The sequence below is a fragment of the Herpailurus yagouaroundi genome, unplaced genomic scaffold (assembly GCF_014898765.1).
Source record: "Herpailurus yagouaroundi ecotype Mexico unplaced genomic scaffold, PumYag 28, whole genome shotgun sequence".
NCBI classification, from domain to species: Eukaryota; Metazoa; Chordata; class Mammalia; order Carnivora; family Felidae; genus Herpailurus; species Herpailurus yagouaroundi.
The window spans coordinates 157,411,368-157,432,259 of record NW_024412376.1 but is presented as its reverse complement, the minus strand read 5'-3'; the positions used below and the strand labels follow the sequence as shown (position 1 = coordinate 157,432,259).

At 46.4% G+C, this 20,892-nt stretch overlaps 1 protein-coding gene across 12 annotated transcripts in view; it reads left to right on the top strand.

The window, feature by feature from the left end:
- The window catches only part of CC2D2A (coiled-coil and C2 domain containing 2A), a 148,706-nt gene that overhangs the window by 2,272 nt on the left and 125,542 nt on the right, over positions 1 to 20,892 (top strand). For 7 of the 12 annotated variants that reach the window (XM_040487624.1, XM_040487604.1, XM_040487675.1 and 4 more), the window contains exons 1-2: positions 5,609 to 5,730; positions 7,092 to 7,215. In XM_040487624.1, the coding sequence (XP_040343558.1) occupies positions 7,116 to 7,215 (100 nt within the window). In that variant the 5' untranslated portion in view covers positions 5,609 to 5,730; positions 7,092 to 7,115. Of the gene's footprint in view, positions 1 to 3,008; positions 3,068 to 5,163; positions 5,248 to 5,608; positions 5,731 to 5,894; positions 5,949 to 7,091; positions 7,216 to 20,892 lie in introns of those variants that run through there. The other 5 variants (XM_040487614.1, XM_040487639.1, XM_040487652.1 and 2 more) reach the window with 3 other exon arrangements.

Here is a 20,892-nt window from a genome sequence, read left to right as displayed (position 1 = left end):
AGTCTTGGGGTCAAATTTTGAATGTGACATTTAATAACTATAACCTTGGACAAATCGTGTATCCTGCCGGAGGTTAACCTCAGAGGAAACCTTGGTCCCTCAGAGGTGAATTGAGGCACGAGGAACTGAACTAGAAGTGTTGTTGTAAGGTCTGGTGGTACCTTGCATCTAGACATAGCACAAAATAAGTCTGCGGTAAATCATGGCTCTTATTTGGATGTTGCCAATAGGAATATATTAACAAGTGCTCAATGCATTTGGTGATGACAAGCTACATATTAAAGTCGAACAGTATTGATTTATCTTCTTTTAGGAACTGTGCTCATGAAAAAATAAATTTTGATGTCATTTGATTTCCTTAGAAACTCATTCAAAGGTAATGATCAGGAAAGAATGAGGAGAAAAAAATCAACTCTGTTACATTTTTCATTCTTACTTCTATTTACTTCATATATGACTTTTTTTTTTTTTTTTTTTACTTATTGAGGAAGAACCTTTCTTTCCTAAAATACATCAGTTCTTTTTTTTTTTTTCCCAGCTCATAATTACCGGGGTTGTTTACTAGAGAGTTTTCGTGTCCTTGGGCATTTCAGTCTCATTCCCTGCCCCTCATTCCTTCTAGATCACCTCCTCGTCCTTTTATTTTCTGAACTGCTGACATCAGTTTCCTTCCTCCATTTCTGGTAGCCTGTGAGGAGGTCTGGGGAGGAGACAACAGATTTCCAGATGCTTTGTTTCCCTTTAATATGCTAATTCCCCATCAGGGTCACTGCAACCTTGAACACCTCAGATGAGCTGCTTAAATGACAAGGCCTAGCTGAGATTCAGATTCCAGGATATTAGGAAGGGCTTACAACTTGTCAGCCCTGGTGTTTCTCCCCACGCCCTCTCTCCTTTGATCTTCTCAGCAGCCCAGAGAGGACAATGAAGATTTAAAGGGCTCCAGAATGGGGACATGGAAGACACAGCCAATAAGTACTGATTTAGTCATTCATTTGAAACACATTTTTTGAATGTCTCCTAGGCTCTGGAGGTAAACAATGAGCAAATGTCCCTGCCCTCTTATAGCTTATATTCTAACAGGGATGGGCAGACAATAGCAAATAAGTATATATGTCGGCTGGTGACAAGTACTATGGAAAAAGAAATCATCATGAGATAGTTAGAGAATACCAGGAAGGTGAGGGAAGCAGATTACCATTGTACTATGAGTGTTCTGGGAAGACTTCTCTGAAGGGTCTCTGTAGGGCCTTCAAGGAATTAAAAGAAACAGCCTTGCAGTTATCTTGGGCAAGAGAGGTCCCGGCAGAGGGAACAGCAAGTGCAAAGGCCCTGAGACCAGAGGATTTAAGTGCAGATCATGGAGCGCCTTGTAAGCAATGGAAAGGGTTTCAGATTTTACTCTGTTGGGAAAAAGAAGTCATTGGATTTTGAGTGCAGAAAGACATGACTGCGCTTGAATTTTAAACAATTCACTCTCTTCAGTGTAAAGAACAACCTGTGGGTGAGCAAGGTGAGAAGCAGAGAAGTTAGGAGGGTCTTGCAAGAAGCCATGCGAGAGACAATGGTGCCTGACTGGGTGATAACAGTGGAAGTGCATAGAGGAGGTTGGATTCTCCATATAATTTGAAGGCAAAGCCGGCAGGATTTCCATGGATTGCACGTCGTGTGTCATGTGAAAGGCAGAGCGGAGTCAGGAATGACACAATATGGCGTATGTCTGAGGTTTCTGGCCCCAGACAAATGAGTTCTGTTTATTGCAACAAGGAAGGTTGCAGGACAAGCAGATCAGGGGGCGATGACAAGGAGCTTCATCTGGGGCATGTTAAGCCAAGTGAAGGTACCCATCAAGCACCTGGATATTTGAGTCTGGAGCTCTGGGGAGGTGTGCAGGCCCTGAGTGCAAGTGTGGGGGGTACCAGCAGACGGATGGCATTTAAAGCCAAGCGACGGGGTAGGACCACCAATGGGATGGGTAGGGGCAACGCAGACCCCACCGTGTGGTGATTAAGAAGATGGAGACAGACCAGCTTAGGAGTCTGAGAGGGGGGAGAGATGATAAACCAAGAAAGAACATATCCCAGAAGCCAAGTGAAGAAACCGTTTCAGGAAAAATCAGGTGATGGGTCACTTTCATTACTGACCCACTGAGAGTCAAATAAGATGAGCACTGAGGAATGATCATTCGATGTGGTGACGCAGAGTCACTGGGACCCTGACAGGAGCAGGTTCAGGGGCTGCTGGGCCCAGCAAACCTATCCAGGAAGAGAAGGTGTGAGGAACTTTCCTGTAGAAGGTTGAAAAATTGAACACTAGCTAGAAAGAGAAGTGGAGTCCAGAGACAGCCCTTTTAAAGAAGGGGCCAATCACAGCACTTTGTTCATGGAAGGAAATGAGCCAATAGAGCAGGAAGAAGTGATTATCCAGGGGAAAGGGGAAATTGTCAGCTCAAGGTCGTGGAGGAGGAATGTGCTGGGGCCTAGTGCACTGGCTGAGGTCCCAGCCTAGATGGGAGCAGAGGCAGGCAGGGTACAAGTGGAGGCAGAAGATGTAGCCTGACTCTGCGGGTGGGGGAGGGGCAGGGGATGGACCCCCCCCCACCGCCACCCCCCCCCCATCTCTCTGTTCAGTGAAATGAGAACCAAGGTCAAGGGGAGAGAGTGAGGAGGGGGTGGGAAGGTGGAGGTTTGAGGGGAGAGGAGGGGCTATGAACTGGACTCCTCTGACTCCAAGGGCAGAATTTCCTCACTCCCACCTGCTGCCCAGTGGCACCAGGTTCATTGCTGGGCTCATTGCCAGGCCCACGGGGCCAGAAAGGTCTGGCATCCTTCCTTTTCCTCTGGGGCTCGTTTCCACCAATCTGGGTCTGCAAGCACATATTCCTTGGGAATGGACCGTCTGCTCTAACACGGAGGTCAGCCTCATAGACATCGGTAGTAAGAAAGATGTTTCACTGATTTTCAAAGGCCTGACTTCTTTGTTTTGTTTTGTTTTGATTCCCTGTCCAGGAGCAGACACTGCAGCCAAAATGAATCCCAAGGAAGAAAAAGTGAAAATAATCACAGAGGTAAGCGGTTGCTTAGATGTCCCCTGAAGGTGTGGCTGTGTGTGCACTGCACTTAAGTCACACGTCTTTGTGAGGGAGGAAGTTAGGCCAGCAACAGGCCTTTATTGCACGCCTACTGAATGCAGAGGGCGCTATGTCAGGCACGCGGTGGAGACGGGTCCTGATGGCATAAGAAATGCGTCCCTGCAGACATTCCAGGGGCTCACCTCTACACGAATGCTCTGAAGCTGCCCGGTCACCATTTCGTGACACACAGCTGTTCGGAGTGACCACCTGCTACTGAGTCAGCTCTGCGGCAGCACACTGATTTGTAGAAAACCTTCAGGCTGAAGGAACCAGTTGTAGACCATAACCACCAGTAAAATCCTGTCTCGTGGAGTCCTTCCATTTCTAACTCATCGTGTACAAACCATCATTAAACACTACCTACAACAGAGAAGGGAGCCCGTCTCCTACTTGGAGACCACAGACCTCAGAACGGAGCAGAAAGTCCCTCAACCCCAGCTTCTCTCCTGTCTGCAGGGCCCGCTGACTTGAGACCATAGAGGCTGAAACGGAGAAGACACGCTATTTTCTAAAGCCTGAAGGAACCACATTACCCAGCTACAACCACACAGGTTAACTTTAAGCAAGATATCAAGTACCTTCAAACCACATAAATCTACATCCTCTTATTCACGCAACGAATATTTATTGTGTCGCTGGTCCCTGGGGATACCGCAGCAAAACAAAAACCCTGTGCCCTCAGGGAGTTTCCGTTCTATCTAATTTGAGGTCCTACTGGACAGTTTTCCACTGATAGAGACTCAAAACATTATTGGAAAGCAAAATAAACTAAAACAAAACAAAACAAAATAAAGCAATTAAAAAGGCCTAGATTTCCTCACAAATCCATTCTAGCCAGTGAGAACTTAGACATGAACTAAGGACCACACTTGCACACCTCAATGTTAGCAACATTTTATAATCTAAGTTGGTGAACCCCTAAGCTAAGAATACTCCCTACCTGGGGACCCTGAATCAGGAGGCCCAGTGAGGATGGGGCTTTCACCCAGAGGATGAATCAGAGATCTCAGGTCCCTTGGACAAAAAACAAGCCCAAGCTATGCCCATTGGCCGGTCAGAACGTGGGTTCCCTCCACCCACCAAAGTTCTCATCTTCTCTAACCTCCACGGCCAAGGGCAGGATGTGCAGTTGGAGGCTGACTCAGCAACCTGCTTGACATTTCTTTGAAATCTTAAATCTTATCATTAAAACCCATCCTTTGTGTTCCAAGTTTATTTCAGTATTAAAAAAATAAAATCCCAATTTCACTTTGAACACCTTTCTAATGAACTCGGTGTAACAGGGAGAGGTTCCAGGTTTACCTTGCAATTCTTCTACGCCCAGAGGTGGTGCCCCAGTTTGCAGAGGTCTAGGACCAGAGAAGTTTGCAGCTTGAACACTTGAGAGCATTCAGCTCTAACATCTTCTCACTAAAACTTTAGAAAGCGTCAGGAGGAAAAAGAAAAAGACAAAGTTTGCACTGTGAAAGAATTTCTGTTTTCAAGACAACCCACGAACGTTGTCTTTGAATTGAGACTTTGTGACGATTTAACATATATCCTTATTATTCTGTACCTGAGACTGAGGCTGGGGGCAGAGGAACCCGGCCCTTGAAACCCCTGGTTTGATTCCCATGTCATCCCGTGCTGGGGTCCTCTCTCTGGCCAGACCAGCTGTCCTGGCAGGGTCCCTTGTTTTGGGCCTTCATTAGATTGTGAGTTTTGAAGGCAGCAAGAATCTGTGTGTCCCCAGGGCCAGAAGCACTGCGGATGTTGTAGGGGTGAACGATGGAGGCTCCAAGATCATCTCATCTATGATGTTTCCATTTGGATACAACTTTTCAAGACCATGTCTGCTTTGAGAAGAGTAAAGGCTGGTAGCTGCTTAGACCATGTCAACTGTCCCTTCGCCCATACTCAACTTTAGGGGTGGGGGCAGGATGGTGATTTTAATTTGAATACGTAAAATGCACCCCTCTTCCTCTCTTACCGCCATTCCCCAGCTGACACACAGACTCAGTGACCAGTCTTCCATTTACATTTTTACAAAGGAGTTCGATGAAAATGATGAGGATGCAGGTGTGGGAGGCCAGAAGAAGACCTCAAAGATGGCAAGACAGAAAAGGAAGAAACCGGTATGTGGTGCTGGGGACCCTGTGTCTGCCTGTGCATCGGCCTGCCAACTGACAAGGTGTGGGCACCCTCAGGGGACCACACATCCTCCCCGGGGCACCCTGGAAAAGACAAGGGTGCAGGAGGAAGGTGCAGGGTGTGGGACCTGTGTGGGGCCTTAGGGGTGACCCTCACAGGGACGCTGTGGTCAGTACCCCGGGCATTTTCCCTCTGAGGTTTCTCCCGTCTCCTGAGAGAAACCCAGAAAAGAGGGACGGAGGCTTTTTACTGTTGTCCTCAAAGGCCATGAACTGAGGCCGGCGATAGATGGCAGTGCAGGATTACTAATCATGGGGCGCTCCCCCTTTCTCCAATTCCAAGCCCGAGCTCAGCTTCGGTCTAAACCAGAGCGCCCGCCCCCCCCCCCCCACCCCCCCCCTCCAGCTCTCCTCAGAAGTGACCCTCCTCGGCTGAGAGCATCCCCCTGCAAGGCCAGCCTTCTCAAGGTAAATAACCACCCCCCCACCCCACCGGCCAGGAGCCCCTGTCCTCTGAGGAGAGGCAGGGAAGATCTCTTTGGAGGGGCAACTTGCTTGGAAGCATCGAGATGCCAGCAGGGGAGGGAAGGAAGGGAGCGCCATTTTGAGCCAGCACCCACGTGATGGGGCTGCCTGGAGAGGGTGGCTGGGACGTGAGGAGATGTGGACGCGGGGAAGGCACCGAGGTAGCCGCAGTCGGGGGACAAACCCCCTCTCTGTGCCCCACCGCACTCCGGTGGGGCCAGCTGGGCCGAGGGGCGGCCTCTGCTTGCGCAGCTCGGATGGAGCAGCCGGGGGAGGAGGGGGGCGGCCAGCCACGTGGCCAGCCTCTCTGGCCACTCAGGGAGCTTTGACCCCTTCTTGCAGGGTCCCCCAGGGGCTCTGCAGCCAGGGCAGGCGACCGAGAGTACCGCCGGGACGGGTACACGTCCTTCGCTACTGGGCCACAGGCACAGGAGAGAGAGGCAGGGACGGGGAGGGGGGAGCATGGTACCTGGCACTGCCCTCCTAGGCACCGGCTCCTGGATGTAACCCGCGCAGGAGCCCAGACTGCAGACCTTGGAGCAGGAGAGGTTTGGGGGGTGTTGGAAGAAATCCAGAGTACTGTCGCTTAACCCCAGCGGCACCTCAGAATGGAATTTGGGAGATTTTTTTTTTTTTCCAGTCGGTGCCTGGGGTCCACCCCAGGCCGTTTATTTGAATCACAATGCCCGTGCTTTGCCCCGTGGCCGATACAAAGTAGCATCTCGGTGCACCCGCTGTCTTCAACTCCCTTGTTCTACAGATGAAGAAGGAAGGAAGCGAGGAAGTTAAATAACTTGCCCCGAGTCCCTCAGTTCATCTGAGTTCAGAGGCAAGCCTTTGTCTGGCCCCAAAGGCCATCGCTCATCCTTGGCCTCCACTGTCATCTCTGCTCACCGGCCTGTCCTCTGACAGCCTGGGGAAGGAGCCACAGGCTGTCCTTTGCCCTGAATTCCCCGGGGACACTTTTGCGGCTGTTTCCAAAAGATTTGGAGTTGGGATCACATAGTTTTGGCCGTGGCTTTCCTGCTCCCCCTTTCCACCCAATTTCTGCAAAGGTCTGCACATTATTCATAGAAATAGTGGAAGTATTTATTTTATTTGGGGATGCCTCAGTAATTTAACGAGAATCCTCTTAGACGAACTCAAGGTTGGCACCCCTTTTCTGACAGGTGACAGCACCACGGTTATCTAGATATGAATAGTACTAAGGCCTGTCCCCTCGCTGAGTGACCCACATCATCCCCAGATAGGATCTGTGTCAACCCAAGCCCTGGGGGTAACAACCTCTGCCCCTCTGCCCACAGCTGCCCGCCGCTGGCCCCGAGGAAATGGTGTCTGAAAATCCCCACCTAGGCAACCAGCCGGAGCCCCTGCAGGAAGATTCTGACACTCGCCCCCTGAGCATGACCACCCGTCGAGGCCCCAGGAGTAAGTGTCCCCGAGTTCAGTTCAGCCAGTGTTTATTGCCTATTGTAATCAGCAGAGCAATATGGGATTTTTAATGGGTAATGTTTCTCATACATGGCTACCACCCCTCCCCCACTGCACCCCAACTCTGTGGGTACTCTCCTAGGTTAGCATCTGTCTAGGAGACAGGACACATAGTTTCAGGACGTACTTCTCTAAGCATATATGTTTGGAAGTGTTACTTGAAATAAAAATGGCACAGGTGAGGGCACCTCGGTGGCTCAGTTGGTTAAGCACCGACTCTTGATTTCAGCTCAGGTCATGATCTCGCTTGTGGTTCATGAGATCGAGCCCCGCGTCGGGCTCTCTGCTGATAGCAGGGAAGCTGCTTGGGATTCTCTCTCTCCCTCTCTCTACCTGTCCCCTGCATTTTCTCTCTTTCTTTCTCTCTCTCTCAAAATCAATAAAGAAACATTTTTTAAAAATATTACAGGTGATCAAATTTGTAGAAATTCAAGGTAGGGTGAAATGGTTAGGAAGCCATCCAAATCCAAAAAGTGCAAATCCAAAAAGTGTGGCTTGAATTCCCCCTTCCAAGAACCTCCACTATCATGGACAATCATTAGTTATCCGCTCATTGTAGGAAAAAGGATCACCCTTTACTTGTTGCTTTTCATGAAAAGTGGATTAGACAAGAGAAAAAGGTGTGTTACACTTTTCAGTTGTTAAGCAATCATTACACAATTGTCACCCCGTTTCCCTACAGCAGGGCTGGGGCATAAAGTAACTATTGGAAACCAGAAGGCTTTGGAAACAAGCTCATCCCAAGTCCAACCTTAAGAAAAATGTGGTTCCCGTCAAAGAGCGATGATATCATAGGACTGTTACAAATTAGTAAAACAGAACCAAACTTTACCCCATATAGTTACTTCTTTATCTGACTGCTCAAAAGTATTCTTTATGAAAGATTACAACTTGTCTTAGCTCTGGCTAACATAACAAAATACCATAGACCGGGTGGTTCAAACAAGTGACATCCATGTTCTCATAATTCTGGAAGCTGGAAGTTGAAGATCAAGGTGACAGAGCAGTGGGTTTCCAGTGAGACCTCTCTGCCTGCCTTATAGGTGGCTGCCATCTCCCTGTGTGCTCACTTGGGTGTCCCTGCTTGTAACGACATCAATTCTATCATATCAGGGTCCCACTGTGTGACTCCGTCTAACTTTTATTACCTCCTCAGAGGCCCTCTCCCCAAATAGTCACAGTGGGCGTTAGGGCTTCAACATATAAATTGTGTGGAGACACAATTCAGTCCATAGCACAACTATTGAATATTTAAATAGTTATTTTTTTAAGATTATGTATTTATTTGGGGAGAGAAAGAGAGAGAGAAAGAGAGCACACACGGTCAAGTGGGAGAGGGGCAGAGACAGGGAGAGAGAGAATCCCAAGCAGGCTTGGGGCTGTCATGGCAGAGCCTGACATGGGCTCAGTCCCCTGAACTGTGAGGTCATGACCTGACCAAAATCAAGAGTCAGAAGCATAACCGACTGAGCCACTCAAGTCCCCCTTAAATAGTTATTTTTAAATCAAGGGAAAAAGTGTCAGAGGGGTTGGCCAATAATAAGACTCTTACCAAAAAGTCAATTCTTTCCTTATTCCTAAAATGAGGAAAATACTATTTATGATCACCATGGGAGTGATGTGAGGATGAAATCAAAAAAGGGTGTAGAAGTATTTTAAACAGTATGTACTGTTATAAATATTCAAATAGTAGGCACTAGTATATTACATAGATAAACACACAGTGACGAAGGGGTTTTACAAGGCGAGAAAAGACTTTTGGAGTTTGCATTGGTCCAAAGTGAAATATAAACAAAACCCTTGATTTCTGATTTGGAGAAGAGGAGAACAATAGAACAATAGAAAGCTAGGATCCGCCTGCCTCAACGAGGTCATGACTAGCGGGTAGCAGGATGTCCCTGGATAGAGCTACAACTATTGCTAATTTCGCAGCACTGGTGGCGCAAGGGGCAAAGAAAACACCCCTAGGACTGAGGTGGGAGCACCTGGTGGATAAGAAGCCTGTGGGGCCAGGCATCAGTCAGAAATGAGAGGTCAAGACCAGCAGAAAGCTAGCCATGTGGTCAAGAGAGCCGAATGGATTTCATCCATGATGCCGATGCACAGTAGGGCGAAAGACAGATGAGAGACAGGGGAAGACGAAGAGCTCTGAGAAACACGGCAAGGGGTCCAGGCTGAGACAGAGCAGTGGAGGAGCTCAGGCTGAAGGGTGTGTGGGAGCCTTGAGGTAGCACTGCTGGAAGAGGATTCCGGACAGACGGCTTGGAAACCCACAAACGTGGGCAGAAAACAGTGTGCCCTGAGCAAGGTGCAGGCAGCCGTGCCTGGGAAGTTGCACACCTTTGCCATTTGTTAGAAGTATGGCCCTAGGGGCTGCCTGGGAGGCTCAGTTGGTTAAGTGTCCAACTCCTGATTCTGGCTCAGGTCATGATCTCACAGTGCTTGGGTTCGTGGGTTCAAGCCCCGTGTCGGGCTCTGTGCTGACAGTGCAGAGCCTGCTTAGGATTCTCGCTCTCCTTCTCTCTCTGCCCTTCCTCTGCTCACACACTCTCTCTCCCTCAAAATAAATACACATTAAAAAAAAACAAACCTTCTGTATATCACTTTCCCACTCAGAAATCTGTGATAAGCATCGCATAAAATCCACACTCTTTCTTTGTTCTGGGTTCCAAGACCCTATGCACTCTGGCCCCTTCCAGTTGTTTCTCCTTTTCTCCCATCTCCCCACCTGGGTGACTGCTTACTGACCCCTGAAAGCCTCGTGACCACCTGAGCACTCCCAGGCTCTGGTGCCCACCCGAGGAAGGCTCCCCAACCATGTCTTCAATAAGCTTGTGGCAGAAAGGCAGGAGAGTTGTAACCATAAAGACCATGGTCTTGGGGGCGCCCAGGTGGCTCAGTCGGTTAAGCGTCTGTCTCTTGGTTTCAGCTCAGGTCAGGATCTTATAGTTCATGAGTTCGAGCCCCACTGACAACGTGGAGCCTCCTTAGGATTCTGTCTCTCTCCCTCTCTCTCTGCTCCTCCTCTGCTTGTTCTCTTTCTCAAAATAACCAAATAAACTTTAAACAAACAAAAAGCCCATGGTCTTTGGGGTCAGACCAGTGTGGGTACCAGTCTCTCTACCTGTCCCTTTCCTACCCTCTTGGGCAATTTCCTCCATCTCCCTAAACTTCAGTTTCTTTATTTGCAAAACGGGAACAAGAAGAGAATGCTTAATACCTCCCCAGAGTTTATACTCCAGTTGGGGGTGAAAGGGAAAAGGAGAAAATGAAATAGACATGATGGATATAGAGTATGGCCAGGGGTGGGGGTGCTACAAAGATAAAGAATAAGCTGGATGAGAGGGAGGGTTGCTATTTTATCATCATGGGAAGGCCTCTCCAGCAAGACCATCTCTGAGCCTGGAGCAAATGCGAGACCGCTGAGAAAAGTGCTCTTCATGCAAGAGTGTGTTCGGTATGTTTTGGGACCAGCAAGGAGGCCAGAGTGGCTGACAGAGTGAGCAGGGAGGGCAGATGGGAAATGAGAGGAGAAGGGAGGTGCCTCGGGGCCCCTACACTTTCGGTCTGAGTGAAATGAAGGCCAGGGGAGGGTGTGCTCAGACTTAAGGGTGCAGGCTGCTGTACTGAGGAATTGACTCTGGAAGGTGCAAGAACAGAACAGAGAACCAGGTGAAGAGCAAAGACAACATCCAAGTGGGCAGTGGGGGGTGGGTACTGGGACCAAGTAGTGGAAGAGGTGGAAAGAAAGTGGGCCTTGGGGCATCTGGAGGGTAGAGACAATGGGGTTTATGGCTGGACTGAACAGGAGTTTTGAAAGCAGGAAGGACGATGTCAGCTTTTTAACTTGAGCAAGTGGGAAAATGCAGTTGCCATTTACAGAGAGAGGAAGATGGCAGAAAGAATGGGTTTCGGGTAAAATGAGGAAAAGACAGAGTTTGCCGGATGTCCAGGTGGAGGTGGATGTAGGGGTCTGGAGGTCAGGGGAGGCTTGGGGGCAGGAGAGGCTTTTGCTGACCATCTGTCTAAAAGACCACTTTCCTGAGGCCCCGGGGGGCTCAGACGGTTGAGTATCCGACTGTTGGTATTGGCTCAGGTCATGATCTCACAGTTCATGGGTTCGAGCCCCACGTCTGGCTCTGAACTGGCATCGTGGAGCCTGCTTGGGATTCTCTCTCCCTCTCTCCCTCTCTCCCTGCCACTCTCCTGCTCGAGCTTTCTCTGTCTTTCTCTAAATAGATAGATGATAGATGATAGATAGATAGATAGATAGATAGATAGATAGATAGATAGGTAGATAGATAAAACTTTTAAAAAAATTTTTTTAAAAAGAGCACTTTCTGGGGCACCTGGGTGGCTCAGTCAGTTAAGCATCTGACTTCAGCTCAGGTCATGATCTCACAGTTTATGGGTTCAAGCCCTGCATTGGGCTTTGTGCTGACAGCTCAAAGCCTGGAGCCTGCTTCAGATTCTGTGTCTCCCTCTCTCCCTATCCCTCCCCGCCTCAAAAAATAAATAAAACATTAAAAATTGAAAAAAAAATAGCACTTTCTCACCTCGTCACCTATTCTGTCCTTCCCAGGGTTCTGTTTTCCCCTAGAGCACGCACCCGCCCCCAGCATGTTCCAAGCAACTGTTTGCGAACTGCCCCTGAGAGCAGGACTTCGTCTTCTTCATTCACGACTGAACCCAACCCCAGTGCCCAGAGTGATACTTGGGGCAGGGTTGGGGCCCGATGATATTCATGGAACACCTGTGCCCAGTAGCGTAAGAACGAGCACCTCAGACAGGGTCCTACCCTCTCAGGTGTTGTCGGCTTGTGGGAGAACTAGCTGATTAAGGACATGAGAGTAAAACTACAGAGGCCTGATGGTAAGAGAGCACCTTACCCGCCACCCCATCGTCCTTGCTGGGCGAGGCTGGAGGCACAGGGATGGGGTGCTCTCGGCTCTACAGTGAGACCGGGTAGGCCGACTGCTCTTTGGAGACAGGAGTGTTTATCACCCAGGCACATTTCTTCCTCGACCCCTTTTATGATTTTTTTCCCAGCAAAACGGGAAGTACAAATGTATTCCCTCTGCTCACAACTCTTTAGCCCATCTACTCGGGCTTTATGCGTCTGGTTATCAAAATAGCTTTTTGATATTCTCAAGGTAAATCAAATATCACCAAGGCAAGCGCCACATCTTTAAGATCCTAAACATAATACCCTTGGGGGCCTGTATTTTTCATTAGGAAAATTCAAATGTGCACAGAATTAAATAACATTCAGTGAAATAGGGGGCCTGGCTGGTTCAGAGGAGCATGTGACTCCAGATCTCAGGGTTGAGTTTGAGCCCCACATTGGATGTACAGCTTACTTAAAAATAATAATAATAATAATCCAGTGAACCTCATATGCCCAGCACCATATTCAAGAATTAACAAGATTTTGCCACATTTAAGGATCCTTTTTCTTGTTTTGTTTTGGTTTTTTTGCCTTTGAGATATCTATCTATGTGTGTGTGTGTGTGTGTGTGTGTGTGTGTGTGTGTGTGTGTGTTTAATTGTGGCAAAAAATACACATAACACAAAATTTGCCATCTTAATCATTTTTTTAATGTTTATTCATTTTTTTTTTTTTTGAGAGAAAGACAGAGCGGGAGCAGGGGAGGGGCAGAAAGAGAGGGAGACACAGAATCTGAAGCAGGCTCCAGGCTCTGAGCTGTCAGCACAGAGCCCCACGCAGGGCTCGAACCCATGAACCACGAGATCATGACCTGAGACGAAGTCTGACATTCAGCGGACTGAACCACCCAGGCACCCCACCATCTTAATCATTTTTAAATGCACACTTCAGTAGAGCTAACTGTATTCACATAGCTGTGCAACAGATCCCTGGAACTATTTCATCTTGCAAAACTGAACCTCTGCGCCTAATTTTTTAAAGTTTATTTTTTTATTTTGAGTAGGGGCGCAGAGGGAGGACAGAGAGAATCCCAAGCAGGCTCTGCGCTTCGGGGCTTGAACTCATGAACCATGAAATGATTGGCTGAGCTGAAGTCAAGAGTTGGATGCTTAACCAACTGAGGCACCCAGGGCCCCCAAAGCTCTTTACCTATTAAACAGTAACTCCCCACTTCCCCTGCCTTCATCCCTTGGCACCCTCCATTCTTCTTTCTATTACAATGAATTTGATGATTTTAGGTACCTCAGATCAGTAAAATCATACAGTATTTGTGTTTGTGACTGGCTTATTTCACTTAGCGTTTATGTCTTTAAGGTCCATCCATATTATAGCATGTGACAGGAATTTGTTCCTTTTTAAGGCTGAATAATATTTCAGTGCATGTATATGTTGCATTTTGCTGATACATTCATCCTTCATGGACATTTGGATTGCTTCTACCTCTTCTTGGCTATTGTGAATAATGTTGCTATCAACACGAATGTGCAAATATATCTTCAAGATTCTGCTTTCAATTCTTTTGAAAGAAGCACAAAGCACGGAGTGAAAATGCCACTTCAGATGGTAGGTCTATGCTTCATTTTTGAGGAACCGGCATACGTTTCGCGTAGCGGGTGCATTTTATATTCCCACCCACACTGCACCAAGTTTCCAGTTTCTCCACATCCTTGTCAACATTTGTTATCTGCCGCTTGCATTGTTTCTACACTGGCCATCTTCATGGATGGGAGCTGACACCTCACTGTGGTTGTGATTTGCATTATTCTGATGATTAGTGATGTTGAGCATCTTTTCATGTGCTTGTTGACCATGTGTATATCATGCTTGGAGAAATGTCTATCCTTTACCACTTTCAAATCAAGTTCTTTGTTTTGGGTGCTGTTGAGTTATGGGTGTTCTTCACGTATTCTGTATAATAAACCCTTTATTGGATACATGGTTTGCCAATATTTTCTCCCATTGATTGTGTCCTTTGACACACAAGAGTTTTTCAGTGTGAGGTAGTCCTATTTCTCTGCTTTTGCCTTTATTGGTTGTGCTTTTAGTGACATATCTAACAAATCAACGCCAAATTCAATGTCATGAATTATTTCTTCTAGGAGTTTTATAATTTTGGGTCTTACATGTAGGTCTTTAATCCATTGGATTGCATTTTTATATGATGTAAGGTAAGGGTCCAAGTTCATTCTTTTGCGTATGAATTGCCAGTTTCCCAACACCGTTTGTTGAAGAGACTGTTCTTTCCCTATTAAGTGACTTCACACACCTGTTGAAGACCATATGCGCAAAGGTTTATTTCTGGGTTCTCTATCTATTCCATTGGTCTGTATGTCTTGTTTATGCAACACCATGCTGTTTTGATCATTGTAGCTTTGAGATATGTTTTGAAATCAGGAAGTGTGAGAATGCCAACACTTTTTCAAAATCATTTTGGGTATTTCAGGGTCCTTTAATATTCCATACGCATTAAGGATGAATTTCTCTCTTTCTGTGAAAAATGCCAGTCAGATTTTGATAGGGATTGCATTAAATCTCTAGATCACCTTGGGTGGTACTGACATTTTAACAGTGAAGTTTTCCAATACATGAACGTGAGATGTCTTTCCATTTATTTGTGTCTTTAATTTCTTTCAGCAATGTTTGGCAGCTCTTGGTGCACAAGTCTTTTGCCTCCTTGGTGAAGCTTCTTCCTAAATATTTTATTCTTTGTCATGGTATTCTAAATGGAATTGTTCTCTTAATTTCCTTTTTAAATTTTTTTGTTGTTAGTGGATGGAAACACAGTTGAGTTTTTCATGTCGATTTTATATCCTGCAACTTGGCTGAACAGTTCTTTTGTGTATAATCTGTAGAGTTTTCTGAGTGTAAGACCACGTCATCTGTAAACGCAGATAGTTTTCTATTTTCCTTTCCAATTTAAGATGGCTTTGTAGCTTTTTTCTTGCACTATTAATGTGTCTGGGCTGCTGTAACAGATGCCACAGACTGGGTGGCTCGTAAAGAACAGAAATTTATTTCCCACAGTTCTGGAGGCTGAGAAGTTCAAGATCAATGACCTGGCATATTTAGTACGTGGTAAGGAGGGCCCACTTTCTGATTCACAGATGGCTGTCCTCCTGCCCTGAGGAATGGCAGAAGGCACAAGGGAGCTCTCTGGGATCTCTTTTGTAAGGGCACTAATCCCATTCATGAGAGTGGAACCCTCATGACCTAATTACCTCCCAAAGGCCCCAATTCCAAATGCCATCTCACTGGGGGTTAAGTTATAATATCAGAATTTGGGGAGGACATAAACGTTCAGTCTGTGGCACTTGCCTCACTGCTCTGGCTGGGGTTTCCAGTACTACATTGAATCAGAGCGGTGAAAGGAGGCATCCTTGTCTCGCTCCCAATCTTAGAGGAAAAGTTTTCAGTTGTTCACCACTGAGCACGATGTTAGTTGTGGGCTCTCATATATGCCCTTTACTATGTTGAGGTAGTTCCCTTCTATCTCTATTCTGTTGAATGTTTTTATCATAAAATGATGTTGAATTTTGTCAAATGCTTTTTCTGCATCAGTTGAGAGGATCATGTGTTTTTTGTCCGTGGTTCTGTTACCAAGGTGTATCCCATTGATTGATTTTTATATGTCGAAACATCTTGGCAACACCCCCAAACTGGGCTGGGCTAATACTCTGTGTAAATGGATCATCAAAGCTATCTCTCATGACCCATTTATAAATACTGTTTACATTTCCCTAGGTGAAACCTCAGATTCAGTGGGTTCCCTAGCCCCAACAGGGCAGTTTATGTTAGCGCTATGGGACTTTTTAAGCTCACATGATTCCATTTTACTTTCTTCCCTTAGCACTTAGTGGTTTACCTGAGGCATCCCCACACCAAGATAGATAGGTAGGTGACAGGAGGGTAGGTAGGTAAGTAGGTAGGTAGATAGATAGATAGATAGGCAGGCAGACAGATGATAAATTTGACAGTCTTGAACTCTGAGAGCTTACGCTCATGTTCTGAGCCACTTAGCAAGCTTTCTGATAAGATTTCTACCAAGATTCCTCATTCTTCTTCCTTGCCCACATCCCATTATGTCGCCAAGATATTAAGAGAGATAAATGTTTCCATTCAGCACACCTTCCTTGAAACCTACAGGAGCTGAAATCAGACTCACTACTACTCGTTATGACTTTCAACCACGGGACCTTGAGCGATAACCTCATCGTCCCAAACCAAAGGAACCTCATTTATAAAATGGGGATAATCAAAGTCTTGACATTATGACATTATGACATTATGACAGAACGCACCTACGGAGGGTCTGGTGCACACGTAGTTGTCTCCTCCAGCTGAAAGAAGAACTCGTTGCCAAATAACTAACAAAAATAATTACCTTTCTTGAGTGCGAGGACAGGGCCGGCATGGCGACATTATTTCTCAGAACAGCACTACCATCAGACATTGTTTTATCGGTGAGGAAACTGAGTTCGGAGAGAAGCACCAGCTAGAGGGTAAGAGGAGCCAGGACTTCAAGTCCAGTCCATAGACTTGTGTGCTCTTCACGGCCACACTACAGCATCACTTGACAACCCAAATCCCAAGCCTGACTGGTCTTTAAGGCTAAGGGTTTCCAGCTGCCCACAGAAGGTGCAGTAGCAATCCTGCAATCAGCACTGTCAGCCGTGGCCCCCAGGCCCCCAGGGGACTCTTCATACGGGGCATAGAGCCAGCATAGAGCCTTCACAAGACTGCCACTCTGGCTGTGCCTCTTTCCCCCCGCCAAAGAGTGTCATTCGGTTGAATCACCTACATTACTCTCCCTACCTAAACTAACGCCTTCTCTATTTGGGGTTTTTGTTTATTTGTTTCTCTTACCCTGGCTGCTTACCTTTCAAAACTCAATATACACACCACCTCCTTTAGAAAGTTTCCCCCACGCCCCAGTGCGGGCTGAGTAGAGCTTCTCTGTACTTCATGGATCCTGCCCCCCATGTGAGTGTCTGAGGTCATCTTTCTTTTGTTTGTTTTTCAACATTTATTTATCTATTTTGAGGAAGAGGGAGAGAGCACTGGGAAGGGGCAGAGAGAGAGAATCCCAAGCAGGCTCTGCCCTGTCAGCACAGAGCCCGACGTGGAGCTTGATCTCACAAACCACGGAATCATGACCTGAACTGAAATCAGGAGTCAGATGCTTACCCGACCGAGCCATCCGGGCGCCCCTGAGGTCATCTTTTTATTACTTCCCCTCTCCACTGGACTAGAAATTCTTGAAGGTAGGCACTGACTTTCAGCTCTGCTTAGCACAAGGCCCGTATCCAGATGGCACTCAACAATGCTTACTGAGTGAACAGATGTCTCAACCTGGCCTCTCTGCTTTTTGCTCAAGGCCATGCTCGGGGCTCACACGTGCTGACCTACCACCCCTACCATGCCCACCACATCCTCCGTAACCAGGTCTGCTCTCCTGGATCCAGATCTTTTACTCCTTTGGGCATTTACTTCCCAAACCTCTCTTGGGTCTGGCCTCCCCCTTGGTGGTAGCAGCCCAGCTCCTCACCTTGAACTGCAACCCTGTCTACACTATAGCACTCCTACAGGCCTCCAGGTGTTGCGAAAGTCAGACTGTATTCAGATACTCAGATACCAGCCCACGGATTATATGGCCTCTCCAGGGCACCAAGCACATGCTCAGAGGTGCCCCTGATTAACAGCAGTATAAATCATGCAGTGAAAGCTTTGGCTCCTAATCTGCTATTCAAACATACATATGGTCATGACATTCCAAATAAAGAAAGCATTTCACTGAGCAGGCACTAGTTCCAAATCAAATAAACATCTATAAAAAAAGGACACACATTTCCCCCAAGATTCCAACTCATACCATCTCTTAAGGGACTAACTATCAAATGTTAAGTAGTGTCTTACGAACATAAATTTCTTCATTACTGACATCTGTTTCCCATTCATTCGTGTTAGTTTCTCTGATTAAAGCATCATTTCGGAGCCAACTTCTCAGTACTGGTTGAAAAGAAAGTAGGGAATCTGGCGAAATCTGATGCAAACTTAAGGAAATAGATCATTCATTTTAGGCATACTTTTTAAAAGCCATCCAGCCCTGGAGAGACTGACCCAGGAAAGAAATGTTACAAAGTACAGTATGGGGCACAGAGGAGACGCGCCCAAAAGATCTGGGTCTTGGCAGCTACCTTGGAGTCTAGCAGCTGGAGAAGCAAAAGAACATTCTAGTCAGAGCAGGCATGCTGGGGAATGTTCCGGCCAAAAAGTTCACCAACGCTGGCGTTTGCTACCTCACCCGGTACCGAGGGGACTAAATTAACATATTAAAACAAGAATGAATAAATAATACATTGTTTCCATAATTTTTTCCTGGATTAATATCCAGGAAATGTTTGAGATCTTTAAAAAAAAACTTTCTGGGTTGAGGAGACTGTAGCCAATTCTTAGAAGTGGCAAAGGGCTCAGAGTGGAGTGTGCCTTTGATATGTTCACTAACCAACCCAGAGCTCACCATTTTCTGGTGGGTACAACCCCAGGAAGCAATATTCCTCTGCCTGCATCATCCCAGGGCCAGGCACCAGGCAACTAACTAGAGATAGTAGCTGAGAGCCCCCCAGAATAATTCAATCTAGCCAGCTCTAAACTGCTAACACCGCCTTGCCTTTTTCCTTCAGAAATTCCAGTAAAGACCGTAGCCTAAGGTCTCACATTGCTCCTGTCTTCGCCTCCTGACCACCCTGCTGTCATTCCATGTGGCCCTGCATGGTGTGCCATGCCTCCTGATTCTAGAACTCGGGGGGTGTGATGAACTTTGTTTCCTGAGCCTCTCCTCGGTCTCCCGTGGCCACACCTCACTGACCATCTCAAGGAAGAGTACGACAGATACAAAAAAAAAAAAAAAAAAAAACACACAGAATCATCCTTATTAGCTGTCAGGAAAGGCATTTTCCAAAAGACTCCTTGAGAGCGACACTGCTCCAAAGTCATCTACCCCTATTTTTGTCTCCAGTCTTGAACCTACTCCAATCTGACTCATATCCCCACTCGCCACGGACATTGCTCTTGTTGAGGTGGCCAGTGAATTGCCCATTTGCCCAATTCACTGGGCAGTTCCCAGTCTTCATCTTCCTGACCTTCAGCGGCATTCGGTGGAGTTCACTGCTGCCTCCTCCTTGTGCTCTTTGCTGCCAGCAACCTGCTCTTCTGATTTTACTTCTCCCTCACCGGCTCTACCTCTCGTCTCCTTGCTGATTCTTCCACCCCAGCCTCTAAATGTTGGAGCACCCAGGCTCAGTGCCTGACCCTTTTTCCTGCATCAACACTCATCCTCTTGTTCATCTCAAGACTTGAAATTCTAACATATACATATCACGTGTGTAACTGACCACTCCCAAATGTATATCCCCAGCCTAGGGCTCTTTCAGACTACATGGGCAGACTTCTACCCAATGTCCACGTGCACCTGTCCAATGAGACAACTCACATTTTTAATAGCTTTATTGAAGTTTAGTGTGCATATCGTCACATTCACCTGCTGTCAGGATACCATTCAATGATTTTCAGGAAATGTATAGATTTGGACAACCATCACCACAGTCCAGTTTTAGAATGTGTCATCACCCCAGGAAGTTCCTTTGTGCCTATTTACAGTTAATCCTGACTCCCACCCCAGCCCTAGGCAAACATTGGTTTGTTTTATCTCCCTATAAATATGGCTTTTCCAGACATTTCCTGTAAACAGAATCATACAGTTTGCAGTGTTTTGTGTCTGGCGTCTTTCACTTAGCACAATGTTTTTTGAGATTCATAAATGTTGTAGCATCTATCCATGTTTCATCCCTTTTTCATGCTGAGTTCTATTCCATCACACAGATACACCACATTTTACTTATTCAACCACCTGTTGGTGGACATTTGGATTATTTCCAGTTTGGGGCTCTTACGAATAATGCTGCTAAGAACATTTGCAACATGTCTTTGCATGGATGTACGTTTTCATTCCTTTTGATAAGTAGTAGAATTTCTGGGTCATATGATACATTTATATTTAACTTTTAAGAAACTACCAATCGGTTTTACAAAACGGTTTTGTCAATTTACTCTCCCACCGACAGTTTATGAGAGTTGCCAACACATGGTATCATCAGTCTTTAATTATAGTCTTTATAAGGTGTATAAAGGCATTGCAGTGTGCTTTTAACTTGTATTTCCCCAGTGATTAATGATAGTATTTTTTTCATTAGTAGCCATTTTTGTATCATCTTAGTAAAATGTTTATTTAAATTTTTGCTCATTATTAACCAGATTATTTGTCTCACTGTGAAGTTGTAAGAGTTTCTCTGTATATTCTGGAATACAAGTACTTTATCAATACATAATCCACAGATATTTTCTCCAAGTAACTATCTTATCTTTTTATTTTATTTTCTTCTTTTTTTTGAGAGAGAGAGACAGAGAGAGCATGCCGAGCAGAGGAGAAGGGCAAGGGAGGGAGAGAGAGAATCTTTTTTTTTTTTTTTAATTTTTTTTTCCAACGTTTATTTTATTTTTGGGACAGAGAGACAGAGCATGAACGGGGGAGGGGCAGAGAGAGAGGGAGACACAGAATCAGAAACAGGCTCCAGGCTCCGAGCCATCAGCCCAGAGCCTGACGCGGGGCT